Source organism: Nycticebus coucang, chromosome 11, assembly GCF_027406575.1.
Source record: "Nycticebus coucang isolate mNycCou1 chromosome 11, mNycCou1.pri, whole genome shotgun sequence".
Taxonomy (NCBI): domain Eukaryota; kingdom Metazoa; phylum Chordata; class Mammalia; order Primates; family Lorisidae; genus Nycticebus; species Nycticebus coucang.
The window spans coordinates 74,751,773-74,769,784 of NC_069790.1; the positions used below are offsets into that span (position 1 = coordinate 74,751,773).

At 38.3% G+C, this 18,012-nt stretch overlaps 2 protein-coding genes across 3 annotated transcripts in view; one reads left to right on the forward strand and one right to left on the reverse strand.

Annotated features, from left to right (window-relative positions):
* FBXL13 (F-box and leucine rich repeat protein 13) overlaps positions 1 to 18,012 on the reverse strand; it is a 266,364-nt gene that overhangs the window by 134,958 nt on the left and 113,394 nt on the right. The window contains exon 10 of the mRNA XM_053608560.1: positions 990 to 1,042. Coding sequence (XP_053464535.1) covers positions 990 to 1,042 — 53 coding nt within the window. The remainder of the gene's footprint in view (positions 1 to 989; positions 1,043 to 18,012) is intronic.
* Positions 1 to 18,012, forward strand: part of LRRC17 (leucine rich repeat containing 17) — a 42,076-nt gene that overhangs the window by 18,983 nt on the left and 5,081 nt on the right. For both annotated transcript variants that reach the window (XM_053608548.1, XM_053608549.1), the window contains exons 2-3: positions 3,614 to 4,520; positions 9,718 to 9,873. In XM_053608548.1, the coding sequence (XP_053464523.1) occupies positions 3,749 to 4,520; positions 9,718 to 9,873 (928 nt within the window). In that variant the 5' untranslated portion in view covers positions 3,614 to 3,748. The remainder of the gene's footprint in view (positions 1 to 3,613; positions 4,521 to 9,717; positions 9,874 to 18,012) is intronic.

Consider the following 18,012-nt stretch of genomic DNA (forward strand, 5'->3'; position numbering starts at 1 on the left):
TCTATACAGTTGCATTCACTAAACATTATTGAACATTTACTATATACAAAAGTTTGCACCGGGTGCTATGACTGACACAAAGAATGAAACACATCTCCTATCCTTTGGGTCTCTTAGACTAGCAGAGGAGGCAAAAACACACCGTTAGAACTACAGGAGCCTAGAGGAGCAGCAGTAAGGCCAGTGCTGGGAGCCAGTGATGTCTTGGTAGAGGAGGTAATGTGTACAATAAGCCTGACAAAGAGGAAGCACCACTTGAGGACAAAAAGAAAGAGCATTTCAAGGAAAGACCAAGAGCAAACGCAAAGCTGCAAGAAGCAACTTGGAGCCTGCAGCAAAGCAAGCTCAGCAGCAAGATCACTGCAACTGTGTGCACAAAGTGGAGTGTGATGAGGCTAGAGAGGGAGGCAGAAGCAAAACCACAGAGGGTCTCCAAGTTCCAGTGATATTAAAGAGCTCTGACCTTATCTAGTAGTGTAGATGACAGTAGGGGCAGAGTTAATGGAGGATGAGAACAAAGCTGTTAGATCTGCCTTTTAGAAAGAATGCTCACAGAGCAGAAGACAGAGTGTGGGCAAACAGGGACCAGGAAGGCAGCAGCCAGGGATACATGCTCATTCCCATGTCTCCTTTGGCACAGCCACTGATAGCCATGAAGACCAGTAAAAGGATTTTATCATCTTTGCTGGGGCCAGCTTTTTTATCTCGTACACACATAGCATTAAATATAAGTACAGTTCATATCTGTGTAATCGTTGAAGAATTTCCACTTGCCAGAGGCTCCAACACTGGGTATACATCTGTAAGATTAATAATCGCATTGTACAGATGAAGCATAAATAAAAATTTTTGCCAGTGTTTAAAATAGTTTGCCTTTTCCACATTTCATCCTAAATGAGTACACAGGCATGTATGCTGTGTATATTGGCACTCTAATGCCTCAGATCCAAATCTATATAAACAACAGTAAAATAAGCGCTTATACTTACCGTTAGTGTTGAGCAGTCAGAGACATTCAACTCTTGCAAGTTTTTACAGTGGCCTAAATCAAACAAGGTACACATCATTAAACAACATATTATAAATGTTCAAACTTAAGGTTTTTGTATCCTACATTCAATGCATATATTCACTAGAAAATAAACAAAAACCTTAGCAAGTAAGTTCTAAGTATGTGGTTTCTTTTCCTAGAAAAATGATTTCTTTTGCCTTCAAAATTAAAATATATAAATGTTTATTATTTGAGGATTATAGCAGGGAGGAGAGAACAGTAAAACACTACTTTTGGGAAAAACACTATTTACCTAGAGCTTTTAGCTTGGAACCACTTGAAGAAAGCCAACCTGCATGCTTTTTTGTTCATGCTTTTTTGCATGCTTTTTTTATGTTTTAACATTTTATTATGAAATTTTTCAAACATACACAAAGGTAGCAAGAATTATAAAATAAATATCTACCTACCACCTAGATTTTAATTTATATTTTACTATATTTGCTTTATCACATATTGGCCCATCAATCCATTTCTCCATTGCCTCAACCTGTCTTTTTTATGCATTTCAAAGTAAACTACAGACTCCAGCATACTTGCCCCCAATAATTCAACATGCATATCATAAATGATTCAGCATGCATAATAATAAACAAAATGTGGTTTTTTTTTAGGTTAGATTTACATAAAATTTACAATGAATTGCAAATTGAGAAGTGGGAATTTTGGAGAGGCTGAGTGCCTGATTAGCTCTGGGACCAGAGGCCACTGCACAGCTTATGCTCTCAGAGGAGATGAGATATGTATACAAACAGCTAGATGGCAAAGTGCTACACAATGAGGGCCCCAAGTCTGGGCAGACAGCAAATAAAATTCCAAATGTGAGAAGAGAGCAGCTGGAGAGGACACACAAACCAGAGAATGGGAGGAATGCCTGAGGCAAAGCAGGAGGAAGGCATTCTAGCTGGTGGAACCCCATGAAGCAGGAAAACTCCAGGCAAGGGTATGATCCTGGCATTCAAACTGCCACATGATGAGAAAATACACACTGCTGCTTATGACCACATAGCCCCACATTAATAACAACAGACACGTTAGCAGTTATGAATGCATTTTATCTTTATTTATTATTATTTTCTTTGAGAGAGAGTCTCAAGCTGTCGCTCTGGGTAGAGGGCTGTGGTATCACAGCTCACAGCAACCTCCAACTCTTGGGCTTAAGCGATTCTCTTGCCTCAGCCTCCCAAGTAGCTGGGACTACAGGCGCCCGCCACAACACCTGGCTATTTTTTTGGTTGTAGCTGTCATTGTTGTTTGGCAGGCCTGGGCTGGATTTGAACCCACCACCACCAGTGTATGTGGCTGGCTCCCTAGTCGCTGAGCTGCAGGCACCGAACCTATAAATCCATTTCAAACATTTCTTCCTTTGCCAAGAGTGTACTGTGTCTAACCGATAAACACAAACCAGAAATACTTTAGAATTTTTAAAAAATGAAAAAATTCTTTAAAAGCTACAGATCTTGGAAGTTACCAGTAATACTTATTAAGGAAGTAACAGAATCCCCAAACTATATAAGTTTATGAGATAAATGTTCTTATGGAATAGAATAGTTATTTAGGATGTAATTCATCCTTTCAACAAATATTTACCAAGGAAATACAGTAGTGAAAAATACAAAACAGACAAAAATTCTTGCCCTTATGTAGTTTACTTTCTGGTTGGAGGTGGGGATATTGACAGTAAACAAAAGAAATAAAAGACAGGGTCTACTCTGACAGATAGTGATAAGTCCTATGGAGAAAAATAAGAAAGGGGATTGGGAGTGGCCAGCAAGGGGGAGGGTGCAATTTAAAATGAGACTGACAGAGAAGGCTTCACTGAGATGACATCTGAGCCAGGACATAGAGGAGATGACAAGGACAGTGCCATTTACTCTTGGTATCTCTGGATCCCACAATCTACATGAGACAGCAAAGGAAAATAAGCTCAGGAAGACAGCCCTCCAAGTCCTACTCTTGTTTGTGTCTCTCAAGGCTGCATGGAGAAATCATTTAATTTCTTAAATCCAATGTGATGAAGAACCACAGGTTTCAGTTTTCATCATGCTGAGCCCCACCATTTGTAGACTACTCCCCGTGGGTGGGGCATTGTGAGGTGTTTCACATGCATCAGCCTATATCATCCTCCCAACAACACTGGAAGATATCCTTGGTCCCATTTCACAGATACTGGAGATAAAGTTAAATAATCAGCCTGTGTTCATTCAGTTAAGCAGGTAGGAAAGCCTTGATTCAAACTCAGGACACAAACATTTGACCTCTAAAACAGGCTCATAAGAAGGTGAAGAGCCTTATTCGCTACTGTTCTGTGAGCACCTTTATTAACTGGAAGGCCTTTGCCTTAAAAAAGGATGCGATTATGTCAGTAACACAGCACTTACAATGGTCTTTAACTTTTTTTTGGGGGGGGGGATTCTTTGAGGCTACAATAAGCCAGGTTACACTGATTGCATTTGTTAGGTAAAGTCCCTCTTGCCATCGTGTCTTGCCCCCAGAAGGTGTAGCACACACCAAGGCCCCATCCCCCTCAACTTTTAATAGTTTTTTTCTCTTCCAACATAGGGACTGCCACTTCCCCAGCTGGATCTCATTGCTCCTGATCTGCATTAGTTAAGATTACCCAAACTTGGATTTCAAAGGAATACTTTCATTGTTCCCTCTGTCACACCAAGTAACTCGGACCAGCTGGATGTCAGAATGCGCGTAGTTACCATTGTAATCTTGCTCAGCTTTTTCAAAGCTGCTGAGCTGCGCAAAGCAAGCCCAGGCAGTCTGAGAAGCCCCATGAATCATGGCCGGGTGGGTGGGGGCCGAAGAGGCTCCAACCCGGTCAAACGCTATGCACCGGGCCTCCCCTGTGACGTGTACACGTACCTCCACGAGAAATACTTAGATTGTCAAGAAAGAAAATTAGTTTATGTGCTGCCTGACTGGCCTCAAGATTTGCTGCACATGCTGTTAGCAAGAAACAAGATCCGCATACTGAAGAACAACATGTTTTCCAAGTTTAAAAGGCTGAAAAGCTTGGACTTGCAACAGAATGAGATCTCCAAAATTGAGAGTGAGGCATTCTTTGGTTTAAACAAACTTACCACCCTCTTACTGCAGCACAACCAGATCAAAGTCTTGACGGAGGAGGTGTTCATTTATACACCTCTCCTGAGCTACCTGCGTCTTTATGACAACCCCTGGCACTGTACTTGTGAGATAGAAACGCTTATTTCAATGTTGCAGATTCCAAGGAACCGAAATTTGGGAAACTATGCCAAGTGCAAAAGCCCACAAGAACTAAAAAATAAAAAACTGCGGCAGATAAAATCTGAACAGTTATGTAATGAAGAAGAAAAAGAACAACTGGACCCGAAACCCCAAGTGTCAGGGAGACCCCCAGTCATCAAGCCTGAGGTGGACTCGACGCTTTGCCACAATTATGTGTTTCCTATACAAACGCTGGACTGCAAAAGGAAAGGTTCGTACTTTTCTTTTTCATTTTCATGGGTAATTAAAAATGCTCTTTGAATCTTACAATCCTCCCTACACCCCACCATCCCTTGAGATTGCTGGTGTCACTTTCACCAGAAATCTTTCCCCAGTGACAATGAAATTCACTCCAAGCTTTTCTGGAGTCCAGATTCAAAGTGGCTGGTGATTAGGGGACAATATAGGAGAGTGTCCTCAGCAGGGGTGGCCACTTGGGTTCTACTTATTTGTTCATCACAAGCTGTGACTGTAGGAATTCTTTTCATCTTAAATCCAATTTATGTAGCTAAACTAGTGGGTATGGAAACAGGTGCAAATGCTGTCTATGTGTGCCAATTTATGCCAATTAAAGTCAAAACATGATGTACATCTGTGGGGAGATGATAACCTCAAGGAAAAAACATCTGCGGAACAGGACTGGCAAGAACACTCTGAGACGCAGTGTAGCGATGGTGTTTCTGCACCATTGTTTAGTCCCAAGGTTTTAATAAATACTAGGTAATATCCTGTATCTTAATTATTTCCAAATTATCTAGAATAAAACAAAAAAATTACACTAAATTGACAATATTTAATCCAAGAACTATGAAACTAAGAAAATATTTCTAGAACATTACCTATTTCTTGCAAATCCTCACACTTGTGTAGGATTTGCATGAAAAAGATAAAGTCGTGAACTAAAAACAGATGGGAGATTTTAGTAATAGTCTTGACATGTTAGTAAAACTGATGTTTTCAAAGCATGGTCTGGAACTGCTAATCTATCCCACGATAATAAACCATATGACAATGTCTATATGTTTTATTTCTGGCATGGTTTAATGATTTATTTGTAGCATTAAATTAAAGCCAGATGACATTGGATTAGAATCAATACAGCGCTTGGTTATCATGTCTTCCACCAATTTTGGGAGGTTTTGCTTTGTTTTATTTCTTCGAAGGCAAGAGAAAGGGAAGGTTCAGAGAGAAGAGAATGACAGGCAGGCAGGAGTTTGTCAAATTCGAACAATCAGGCTACCTGAACCAGGGGTAAATTTGTTCATTTATCAGCAAAGTTACACTTGAGCATTGCCCTCCTGCCAAACTCTAAAGGGGACACTGGTTAAATCACACCACAGACAGGTGGCACAGAGAGTTTTGCTTACAAAGTCACCCTGTGAACTGTTTTTTGATTCAAAGCCATAGTGAAGCAGATACAATACATTCAGCATCATAATCTGGGGCACACCATTCTAGGCACTTCTGAATTTGAGAAGAAGTGCTCATTAACTGAGAACCTCCAGGTCCCCACACACATGCTGTCCATTCATGACTTCCAGGATGGCAGTAATATCCCCATTTCCAGATCAAGCTGAGAGAGGTTCAAAAAAAGAACAAAAAGCTGAGGGAGGTTCATTCACTTGGCTAAGATCTCACAGGTAAGCAGCAAAGATAAGATTTGAACCTCATTTTACCTGAGCCAGAGCCTAACAGCTTTCTACTTCATCCTGCTGTCATCCAGAACTAATCTGATCATGTCCAAACAAGACTGCTTCAACAATGCTAGAGAATTAGAGAATTCCAGAACAGTCAGTAAATGTAGTTTCTCTGTAGCCAGACTAGAGGGAATTTCCCTGATACTGTTATGTGAATACTTAGTGCTTCATGTTTAAGACTATGTTTCACTAAAATTTCTTTTGTGATGCTAGATTAAAAACTGGAATTGTAGGGCTGTGCCTGTGACTCAAAGGAGTAGGGCGCCGGCCCCATATACCGGAAGTGGAGGGTTCAAACCCAGCCCCCACCAAAAACTGCAAAAAAACCCCCCCAAAAAACTGGAATTGTACATTTCTTAAAACTAGAGCAAAGTTCCTCTTCTAAATGTAGGTTAGAATGCTGAGGATCTACCCTCAAGCTAATTTGTACTTAATGTATCAGGTGTCAAAGAGAAAGGTCGGATTAAGTTCATTAATTATCTGAGAAAAAATACCATCTACACAAGATTTAAAACTTCTCCAGTGAGACTACACTGTAATCTAAGAAAGTATGTTTGGAAAGATCTTTCTTTCTACTGTCTTTATACTCTTGGGTAATTCCTCCTTCAATGGTCCTATTTCTGCTTTTGTCTTTTCCCCTTTATTTTCCATAATATTTTTCTTTTTCTCTTGGCAAACATCAGCTTATAAAAATACATTAAATAAGTTTTCATTGTTTTATCTCTTCAACTTACTGCTTTCTAAATACAACATTTCAGAAATGCCCCATAAATTCATACCACCTGCTTTAAAAATACATTATTTACTGGAACACAATATAAACAATTTCATGATACATACAGTTTATACAATACTAGGTCATACATTAAAGGACAATTTAAGTTGCACCAAGAATTAATGTAATTCAGAACCTATACTTTAAATTTTGTAAGGTCAGCTTTGTCTTTTAATATCATCAATATAAATGCCTTTCATTATGGTTTATATAAATCTCTTGATTAATTTGATCATTTATTATTCCTTTTTTTTGAGACAGAGCCCCAAGCTGTCACCCTGGGTAGAGTGCCGTGGCTTCACAGCTCACAGCAACCTCCAATTCCTGGGCTCAAGCGATTCTCCTGCCTCAGCCTCCCAAGTAGCTGGGACTACAGGCACCTGGCTATTTTTTGGTTGCAGCCGTCATTGTTGTTTGGTGGGCCTGGGCTGGATTCGAATCAAGTGTATGTGGCTGGCACCTTAGCCACTTGAGCTACGAGCGCCGAGCCTATTTTTCCTTTTTTTATATTGTTTAAAAGCATAAGTTTAAAAGCAAAGGTCTTGTCTCCTTTTAGTACTGCTTGGCACAGAGCTGTGTACTTTACACTGATGATGAGAATTGAGCTGCCTTTGTTTTTTCAAAGCAGTAATCTGAGCAACCTTTAAAAATAAAAATACAAAGAATTAGAAATCATAGCTAGAATTCAGGTATGACAACCTGAATTTAATACACCCTAATTTTCCTTATTCCAGTCTATAAATGGTAACAAATATCAAATACTAAAAATGAAGTTTCAACAATGTTCATCTCTAGCTCCCTGTCAGAATATAGTTAACACAGCACTTTTGATTATAGTGCTCCACGTAGAATTTAAAGAAGGCTTTAAAACAGTGGTTCTCAACCTTCCTAATGCCTCCTAATGCCGTGACCCTTTAATATAGTTCCTCATATTGTGGTGACCCCGAACCATAAAGTTATTTTCATTGCTACTTCATAACTGTAATTTTGTTACTGTTATGAATCGTAACGTAAATATCTGATATGCAGGATGTATTTTCATCCTTACAAAGGGGTCACAACCCACAGGTTGAGAACTGCTGCTTTAAAACATGTCATCAAGAGTGGAACTAGCAATGATATTAATGAGTAAGAGCTAACATGTAAATGCTCTGTGGCTCTGAGACGTAATAGTTTACATACATTATGTCATTTGCTCCTCATAACCCTCATATAAAAGGTGCTGTAATTATCCTCATTTTATAAATGATGAATTTGAGATATTGGCAAGTTAAGTTGCCCTTCACAGGTCACACAGGTAGTAAGTCAGCTTCTAAACCATGGACCACTATGCAATACCATCTCCTCCTTCAAGATTCTGGGCACATCTATTAACAAAGAATTTATAAATGCCTCTGTAGGCTTCCTCCTGTACTGAATTCTCCTATTAGGCTCTGTACAAGTACACCATATCCATGATCACATATACAGAACCTGCATGTGGATTCCCATAAATTGAGAATTGAGCCTTTCCCAGCTGACTTGGAATGAGTCAGACAGTACACTGAGGCTACCTAATGTGTGCGGGTTTGACCACACAGATGTCAAAGACCACTATGTATTTCTGCTTTAAACATCTGACAGCAAGAAAAAGAAATAATTGCTTTATTCACTGAGAGACAGGCTTTTTGCCAACAAAACTTAGTCTTTCACAGGGAATAAGTGTGGGACTAGCTGAAAGGCATGTTTATGCCATATTGAGGTAAATGGATTTGCCAAGAATACATGAGAGTAAGAGTTTTTAAATTTGCTTTTAGCTTCACATTTATCAGAATAATTTGCCATTTTAAAAGAGTCATTTTACTTCTAGCATCAGGGAGAATTATGCAGGTAAGTTGCTCTCAGCTGCCTTTGAAGTTAAGGGCACAATTTTGCCTCTGGCTTGAACAATAGTTAAGGATTTTAAAACTTAACAATAGACAGGATCCTTTATGTCTTTTTTTTACACTACCAAACCTTCAGAGTGGTTCTCAGGTTGCTGACAATCAAGATAGCCTAGTAAATGGGAAAATTACTGGAGAAAATTTCCTAATTTCCTCCTCAAAATCAGCAAGCTTTGGTTAAGAAAGGGACAATCAAGTAAATATAGTATTTGTTGAGGCATTTACCAAGAATGTCAGGCAGCAGTAAATATGAAATACATACATAAAGTAGAACCTGGTCTACTCATCAATTTTGACTTCTGATATGGGGAAATTCATATATTCTTTATCAAAAGCAAACATATTTTACATCAATCTTAGTAATTCTTGTGCAAATTCGGTAAAAGAACTATTTTTACTAATGTGGCTTTTCTAAGCCACACTAGTAAAGGGTTTGATTTGCATTTCCTGGTATTACTTGTGGATGCTATTTTTACCCAGGGCTGCTACTGACAACCCCAAAGTGCTTTCTGCAATTCATATCCTTTTTCCAGCATCTGCAGGTCTGCCACATTGCTTAAGCCAGGTTTCAGAGTGTTCTCATAAGCATTTTTTTACCCACTTATTTGTGGTTAAAACCACTTTAGTTTGTCCTACAGCGGTTGTTCTGTCATCCACCCTTATGTCCAGCACAGCAGATGTGGGTTTAATAAGCACATCCTGATAAACAGGCTTCTTTCTAAAGCTAGGAGGTGTTGACTCAGGTGGCAAGAATGACCTACAGCCCTTAGTGGCTTCAGAGGGTCTTACTAAGGACTCTGGCTCTTATTCATAGTGAGGTGGGAAGCCATTGCACTGGGCTGTGATGGGATTTAGCTTGCACTCAGGCTTATTCATGCCAATTTTCTCTGGCTTTAGCTATCCTTTCTCCTAAGTCTTTAAAAGCTGATTATTCAAGTTCACAGGTGCACAGAGAAAATGGGGAAAAGAAGAAAATGAGGGGCATAATAACCTACTTATTATTAATTTTTCCAGAGCTGAAAAAAGTTCCAAACAACATCCCTCCAGATATTGTTAAGCTAGACTTGTCATACAATAAAATCAACCAACTTCGACCCAAGGAATTTGAAGATGTTCATGAGTTAAAGAAATTAAACCTCAGCAGCAATGGCATTGAATTTATAGATCCTGGTAAGTCCCACTGAAAAGCCCCTTAAATGGGTGACAGGTATTCTATGATATTTTCCTATGGCAACATGTATAGTACATATAATTTTGTTAAAAAACTAAATATTTAAAAAGTACAAATTTTAATTAAACATGACAACTAAATTTAAATTAGAATTTGGTTGGCAGTCAGAGAAATATTTGCAAAAATGTTGCTGTGTGAAGCATATTACTAAAAATTACTAAGCAACATTTATTCAGCTAGCCCAAAGAGTTAGTGTTCTGTGGAGCAGATTAAAAAAATAAGAATACATGGCAATTTGTCAATAATACACTAAACATGTAGTGATTTTTTAAAAGGGAAATTCAGATTTGGACTTCTTTGGTATTCATTAAGCCCAGGCTTGTTTAGAATAAATTTGAAACAAACTGCTAAGCACCAAGCTCAAAATTAAGATAAAATGTGGGAGCAAGAAGGCTAAATGGAAATTTCCAGCAATCATCCCTCTGCACAAACACCAAATTCAACAACTATCCACACAAGTAAGCACCTTCAGAAGAACCAGAAGTCAGGTGAGTGATCATACTACCTGGTTTTAAACATCATATCAAGAAAAGAAACACTGAAGAGGGCACAAAAGACAAATCTTGCACTGCCTACTCCACCCCTCCTCATGCCCCGGCAGTGCCATGCCAATGAGCAAGTAGAGAGAGAATCTGTCTCACAGGGGAAGGACAGTGAAGTGATTTGGGGTATGTGCTGGAACTCAGGGCCACCCTGTTGGAGAGGAACACAGCACGGGGCAGAATTCTGCTGGCTCCCATGGAGAGAGCATTTAGACCAGCCCAACTAGAAAGAAATCCAAAAAACAGCCTGGGGCCTACAATAAATTCCTAATGCAGTCAGGCCAGAAGGCCTGCAGTCCTTGGGCAATTCCTGCAGCTGTGCTGGTGTGGAGCCAGTGGACTTGGGGTACACAAGACCCAGAGAGACACCAGGAGTGGCTGCCAAGCCAATGCCTCTGTCACCCCTCCCCCAACTCCAGATAGTATAGCTCAAGGATAGTCATCTTCCATCTGGGGAAAGGAGAGGAGAGAGTTCAGAGAACTTATAACTTGGAACAAGCTCAGCCACACTAAAATAAAGTACTAAGCAGATTATTGAAGCCCTAAATCCAGGTCTTACTTCCTGGATAGCCCTTCTAGACTTATTCTGGGTCAGAAGGAAACGTGTTATCCTAAAGGGAAGGACCCAGACCTGGCAGATTCACCACCCAATGACTAACATGCCTTGGGTTTTGCATAAACATCAGGGATAGTGAGGCAGCAGTCACCATGGGCTTTGGCTGAGACTGGGTAGCCACAAGGGAATGCCCATGTCACTCCTGCCCCAACTCCAGCAGCCCTACACAAATAGGGAAGAGAGTGAGAGACTTTGCCTGGTAATGCAGAGAATTCTCTTGTATCTTACCCAAGTCCACCAAGGCAATATCCCTAGGAGTCTGCAAGAATCACAGCATTAGTGGAGTTTGGGGAGACCCCCTACCCCTAGTACTGATACCACTGCAGTGACCAAAGACTTAGATAACTGCACTCAACTCCCTTTGAATATCTGGAATGTCTTCTCAAGAAAGCTGGGTTCAAACAAGCCCAGACTGCAAACATTAGAATAAATACCTAACTCATCAATGCTTAGACCAGTGGTTCTCAACCTTCCTAATGCCTGGCCCTTTAATACAGTTACTATGGTTCGCAACATTGAGAACTGCTGGCCTAGACACTAATACACATACATTCACAAGCATTAAGAACATCCAGGAAAACATGACCTCACAAAACAAACTAATAAGGCACCAATGACCAAACCCAGAGTGATGTAGATAGGTGACCTTTCAGATAGAGAATTCAAAATAGCTGTTTTGTTAAAAGCTCATTGAACTTCAAGACAACACAGAGTGAATTTAGAAGTTTATCAGAGAAATTTAACAAAGAGATTGAAATCATTTTTACATATCAAGTAGAAATTCTGGAGCTGAAGAATTCAATTGACAAACTAAAAAATGCATCATAATCTCTCAATAGCAGAAATAATCAAACAGAAGGATCTGTGAGTTTAAAAATGGGCTTTATGAAAATATACAGAAGAGAAAAAAGGGAAAGAATAAAGCATACCTACAAAATCTAAAAAAAAAAGGACTCAAAGGACTAATCTAACAGTTATTTGCCTTAAAGAAGAGGCAAAGAGGAGGGTAGAAATTTTATTAAAAGAAATAAATGAGAACCTTCCAAATGCAGAGAAAAGTATACTGACAATGACTTATTTCATCTTTTGTTACTGACATGTTATTACAATTTTAACACACAGTTTTTTTTCTTAAAATGCGTATACTTTTTTTGCACACTCTTTACATGCCCTCACAATGATACTTCTTCCATTTCAAAAGCCCAAATTATAAAAATAATTAACAGTAATAATGCAATAAAATGTTACAAACATTAGACTTTTAACATGATAAAGTAAGAATTGAGAATAACTGTTTTGGAGCAACAAAGGCATATTTTAGTATTAACATCTTTTAAAAATATTACAAATTGTAATTTTTATAATTTCCCAAGGGGACAACAGTATGCTGTACTTTCACCTTAGCCTATTACTTTGTAACAGTACAAGCTCTGGAGTACCCTTGAATTATAAGGTCAAAAGCAATTTTTATTTCACAGAAGTGATCATTATATTAGTATACAGGTTAATAACTGGTAGCCAGTCTCCACAAAACCAGGCCACAGGGCAAAGAACCCAGAGATACTTCATACTAAACCTTAATACTAAAGAATTATAGTAGAACTATCAAAGGTAAAGAAAACTAGAGAAAAATAAGACGACAGTGCAAATGGATGAGAGATAATAGTGCAAAATGGATCTGTCTTGTGATATTTTTCACATATTTCTCACAAATAATATTTTCATCAGTTATGGGATTCCCACAATTGCAGAATTCCTTTTCCATCCTTAGGATTCCGTGAAGAACTTTCAATCTTTTCACCCACTGTGTTTTCTTAGCTGACACACAACATGATTTGTACTGTCAGTGTGGTACTCTTGTTTTTTCCCTGTTCAAATCAGTCCCAAGGAAGTATTTTCTACATTAGCATGTATTAAGCACCTACTAAATGCCAAGCACTTTTTCTTAATGTCTTAGCGCTTCTGGAACAAAAAAAATCTCAACATTTAAATAAGTAAAAATGACCTAAAGAAGTTTTAAAATGAAAGGCCTTCTATGTTTCAGGGTCTTTGAGATGAAACACTGCCAAAGTAGACTTACTTTAATGATTTTTGCTGGTAAATATACAAATGCAGTGAGAGTTGCCAGACTTTAAAAGGCATGAATAACAGTCTGATAAAATGCCAGACATTACTGTGGAAAAGAGAAAGAAGACACCCTACTAGGGTTTTACTTTCTTTAAGAAACAGATGAAAACTAGCTTGCCAGAGTGCTTGAATACATGTGGTTAAAGTAACAACTATAGCACTTGCAAAATAAAACCTACAAATGTTTACGTATGCTTCCCATCTGAGGGCTGATTTGTTCGAAGAAAGGTAAATTTGTGAGATCAATGAGTCACAAAATTCTAGCAAATAGAAAAAAAAAAAATCCAATGTCTTCAAAACTATTGTAAGAGCTGACCTTTTGTTCCCCACCCCCTCACTCAAGCCATTGCTTTGCACCAAAATAGAAAATATTCTTTTTCGGTAGAATTATGGGTTTTGTTTGAGAACAGATGATATGAAAATTGTTAATGATATTGGTATGACAGCATATTTTCCAAATTCAAAATAAGAACACTATGCTCTAAAAGGGGTATTTTAAAACAGTAATGACATAATATTTGAAACAGAAACAAAGTATTTGAAATCATATATTTCTAGGGTATCTGGTCAGTCCATATTATGAAAATAGGGATAATCTAACTATAGATTTCTTTGAGAGGAGGAAAAAAAGCTTTTTGTTGTTTTATTTTGTGTTATGTTTTTGATATTGGTTTTAATTATCCACCCTCTAGCAAAATTAAATGCTTATGGATTCAAAGCTGATAGCTACCATAGCTTGCCAAAACACAACCAGATGTTTTCAAAACACTAGAAAAAATTGTTTTCAAACTCTACAGTAATAGACTCTCTTCCCCCAACCCACAAATTGGAAAAAAAGCTGTTTTCTAGGCATTTTCAGAGTTTACTGATATTCTAGGGAGCTGTCAAATCACCACTAGGCACATTTTTCATGTTTTCCTGCACTTAATGTCTTACATTCTAAATATTTTCCTAATTCATGCCTTTTTTGTGGCATTTTTCCGGTAAGTATAAAAAAAAAAAAAAAAACATGCATCCAAAGCACATTTCTTTTTTGTTTTTTTTTTTTTTTTGTAGAGACAGAGTCTCACCTTATCGCCTTCGGTAGAGTGCCGTGGCATCACACAGCTCACAGCAACCTCCAAATCCTTGGGCTTAGGCAATTCTCTTGCCTCAGCCTCCCGAGTAGCTGGGACTACAGGCGACCGCCACAACGCCCGGCTATTTTTTTGTTGCAGTTTGGCCGGGGCTGGGTTTGAATCCGCCACCCTCGGCATATGGGGCCAGCGCCCTACCCGCTGAGCCACAGGCGCCGCCCCCAAAACACATTTCTAAGAAGTTAACTTAAAACTACTTGAATTCTACTTTATCTAATTAGGGAAAAATCTTTGAGTTAAAAATATTTTTTCAGAATTTTACATTTAGACATATGTACAGTGGGAAAATATAACTAAAATCTTCTTTCAACCCAGATATCCTCTCCACAAAGTAGATAAAAAAATAAAAGAACACTTTTATTATTGAGTAAGCTTTAAACCAGAATGTGATGCATATCACAATCAGTTCACTAAGAGATTGCAAAGACAGAAGGAATCTTCTCTTTATGTAGCCAAGCTAATACTACCCATCATATACATGTTCCCAGAACGGACAATGACTAGTCTTCAAGTAAGAGGACTTGACAGCAGCTGTGTCACACATAGTTCATGCTAACTTCACCTGGCAATTTGGGTGACCAGTTGTTTGCTTATTGGCTTTATCCAGAAAAATATAAACTTGTACCATTGTGATGGAAGGTGGCTCCTACCCTCCCACAGAAGCTTCTTGACAGTAAATAAACAAATAAATAAAACTTGATTCATTTTTAAATGTCTTTCAACAGCTATTTGTCCCAGATCCTTGAGAAAGACACTCCTGGTTAAAAAGGTGTATATGATGCCCCATGATCATATCAATGTATACAGTTATGATTTAATAAAAAAAAAAAAAAGTGACAAAAAGCCTATCTAGTCCTCAAAAGAATTTAAAGGCATTTCAGAGAGGAGAAAGTACTTACTGCTACAAGTTTTCTAAAGTAAATGCTCTAAGAAAAAGTAAGAACAGGCACAATTAAGCCTCTTATTTTCTTTTTTTTTTTTTTAATTTTTTTTTTTTTTATTGTTGGGGATTCATTGAGGGTACTATGAGCCAGGTTACACTGATTGCAATTGTTAGGTAAAGTCCCTCTTGCAATCATGTCTTGACCCCATAAAGTGTGACACACACCAAGGCCCCACCCACCTCCCTCCTTCCCTCTTTGTTTCCCCCCCATAACCATAATTGTCATTAATTATCCTCATATCAAAATTGAGTACATAGGATTCATGCTTCTCCATTCTTGTGATGCTTTACTAAGAATAATGTCTTCCACTTCCATCCAGGTTAATAAGAAGGATGTAAAGTCTCCATTTTTTTTAATGGCTGAATAGTATTCCATGGTATACATATACCACAGCTTGTTAATCCATTCCTGGGTTGGTGGGCATTTAGGCTGTTTCCACATTTTGGCGATTGTAAATTGAGCTGCAATAAACAGTCTAGTACAAGTGTCCTTATGATAAAAGGATTTTTTTCCTTCTGGGTAGATGCCCAGTAATGGGATTGCAGGATCAAATGGGAGGTCTAGCTTGAGTGCTTTGAGGTTTCTCCATACTTCCTTCCAGAAAGGTTGTACTAGTTTGCAGTCCCACCAGCAGTGTAAAAGTGTTCCCTTCTCTCCACATCCATGCCAGCATCTGCAGTTTTGAGATTTTGTGATGTGGGCCATTCTCACTGGGGTTAGATGATATCTCAGGGTTGTTTGGATTTGCATTTCTCTAATATATAGAGATGATGAACATTTTTTCATGTGTTTGTTAGCCATTCGTCTGTCGTCTTTAGAGAAAGTTTTATTCATGTCTCTTGCCCATTGATATAAGGGATTGTTGGCTTTTTTCATGTGGATTAATTTGAGTTCTCTATAGATCCTAGTTATCAAGCTTTTGTCTGATTGAAAATATGCAAATATCCTTTCCCATTGTGTAGGTTGTCTCTTTGCTTTGGTTATTGTCTCCTTAGCTGTACAGAAGCTTTTCAGTTTAATGAAGTCCCATTTGTTTATTTTTGTTGTTGTTGCAATTGCCATGGCAGTCTTCTTCATGAAGTCTGTCACCAGCCCAATATCTTCCAGTGTTGTTCCTATGCTTTCTTGGAGGATTTTTATTGTTTCATGCCTTAAGTTTAAGTCCTTTATCCATCTTGAATCAATTTTTGTGAGTGGGGAAAGGTGTGGATCCAGTTTCAGTCTTTTACATGTAGACATCCAGTTCTCCCAACACCATTTATTGAATAGGGAGTCTTTCCCCCAAGGTATGTTCTTGTTTGGTTTATCAAAGATTAGGTTTATCAACATTTTGGTTTATCAACATTTTGGTTGTAAAATGTTAGTTTCATTTCTTGGTTTTCAATTCGATTCCAAGTGTCTATGTCTCTGTTTTTGTGCCAGTACCATGCTGTCTTGAGCACTATGGCTTTGTAGTACAGACTAAAATCTGGTATGCTGATGCCCCCAGCTTTATTTTTGGTACAGAGAACTGCCTTAGCTATACGGGGTTTTTCCGGTTCCATACAAAATGCAGAATCATTTTTTCCAAATCTTGAAAGTATGATGTTGGTATTTTGATAGGAATGGCATTGAATAGGTAGATTGCTTTGGGAAGTATAGACATTTTAACAATGTTGATTCTTCCCATCCATGAGCATGGTATGTTCTTCCATTTGTTAATATCCTCTGCTATTTCCTTTCTGAGGATTTCATAGTTTTCTTTATAGAGGTCCTTCACCTCCTTCGTTAGGTATATTCCTAGGTATTTCATTTTCTTTGAGACTATGGTGAAGGGAGTTGTGTCCTTAATTAGCTTCTCATCTTGACTGTTATTGGTGTACACAAAGGCTACTGACTTGTGGACATTGATTTTATATCCTGAAACATTACTGTATTTTTTGATGACTTCTAGGAGTCTTGTGGTTGAGTCTTTGGGGTTCTCTAAGTATAAGATCATGTCGTCAGCAAAGAGGGAGAGTTTGACCTCCTCTGCTCCCATTGGATTCCCTTTATTTCCTTGTCTTGCCTAATTGTATTGGCTAGAACTTCCAGCACTACGTTGAATAGTAAAGGTGACAGAGGACAACCTTGTCTGGTTCCAGTTCTAAGAGGAAAAGCTTTCAGTTTTACTCCATTCAGTAAAATATTGGCTGTGGGTTTGTCATAGATAGCTTCGATCAGTTTTAGAAATGTGCCACCTATGCCTATACTCTTCAGTGTTCTAATTAGAAAAGGATGCTGGATTTTATCAAATGCTTTTTCTGCATCTATTGAGAGGATCATGGGATCTTTATTTTTGCCTCTGTTAATATGGTGGATAACGTTTATAGACTTGCGTATGTTAAACCAGGCTTGCATCCCTGGGATGAAGCCTACTTGATCATGATGAATGACTTTTTTGATGATAAGCTGTAATCTATTGGCTAGGATTTTGTTGAGAATTTTTGCATCTATATTCATGAGTGAGATTGGTCTGAAATTCTCCTTTTTGTTTGGGTCTTTTCCTGGTTTTGGTATCAGGGTGATGTTTGGTTCATAGAATGTGTTGGGGAAGATTCCTTCTTCCTCAATTTTTTGGAATAATTTCTGCAGTACAGGAATAAGCTCTTCCTTGAAGGTTTGATAGAATTCTGGAGTGAAGCCATCTGGACCAGGGCATTTTTTGGTTGGAAGATTTTTTTATTGTTTCTTT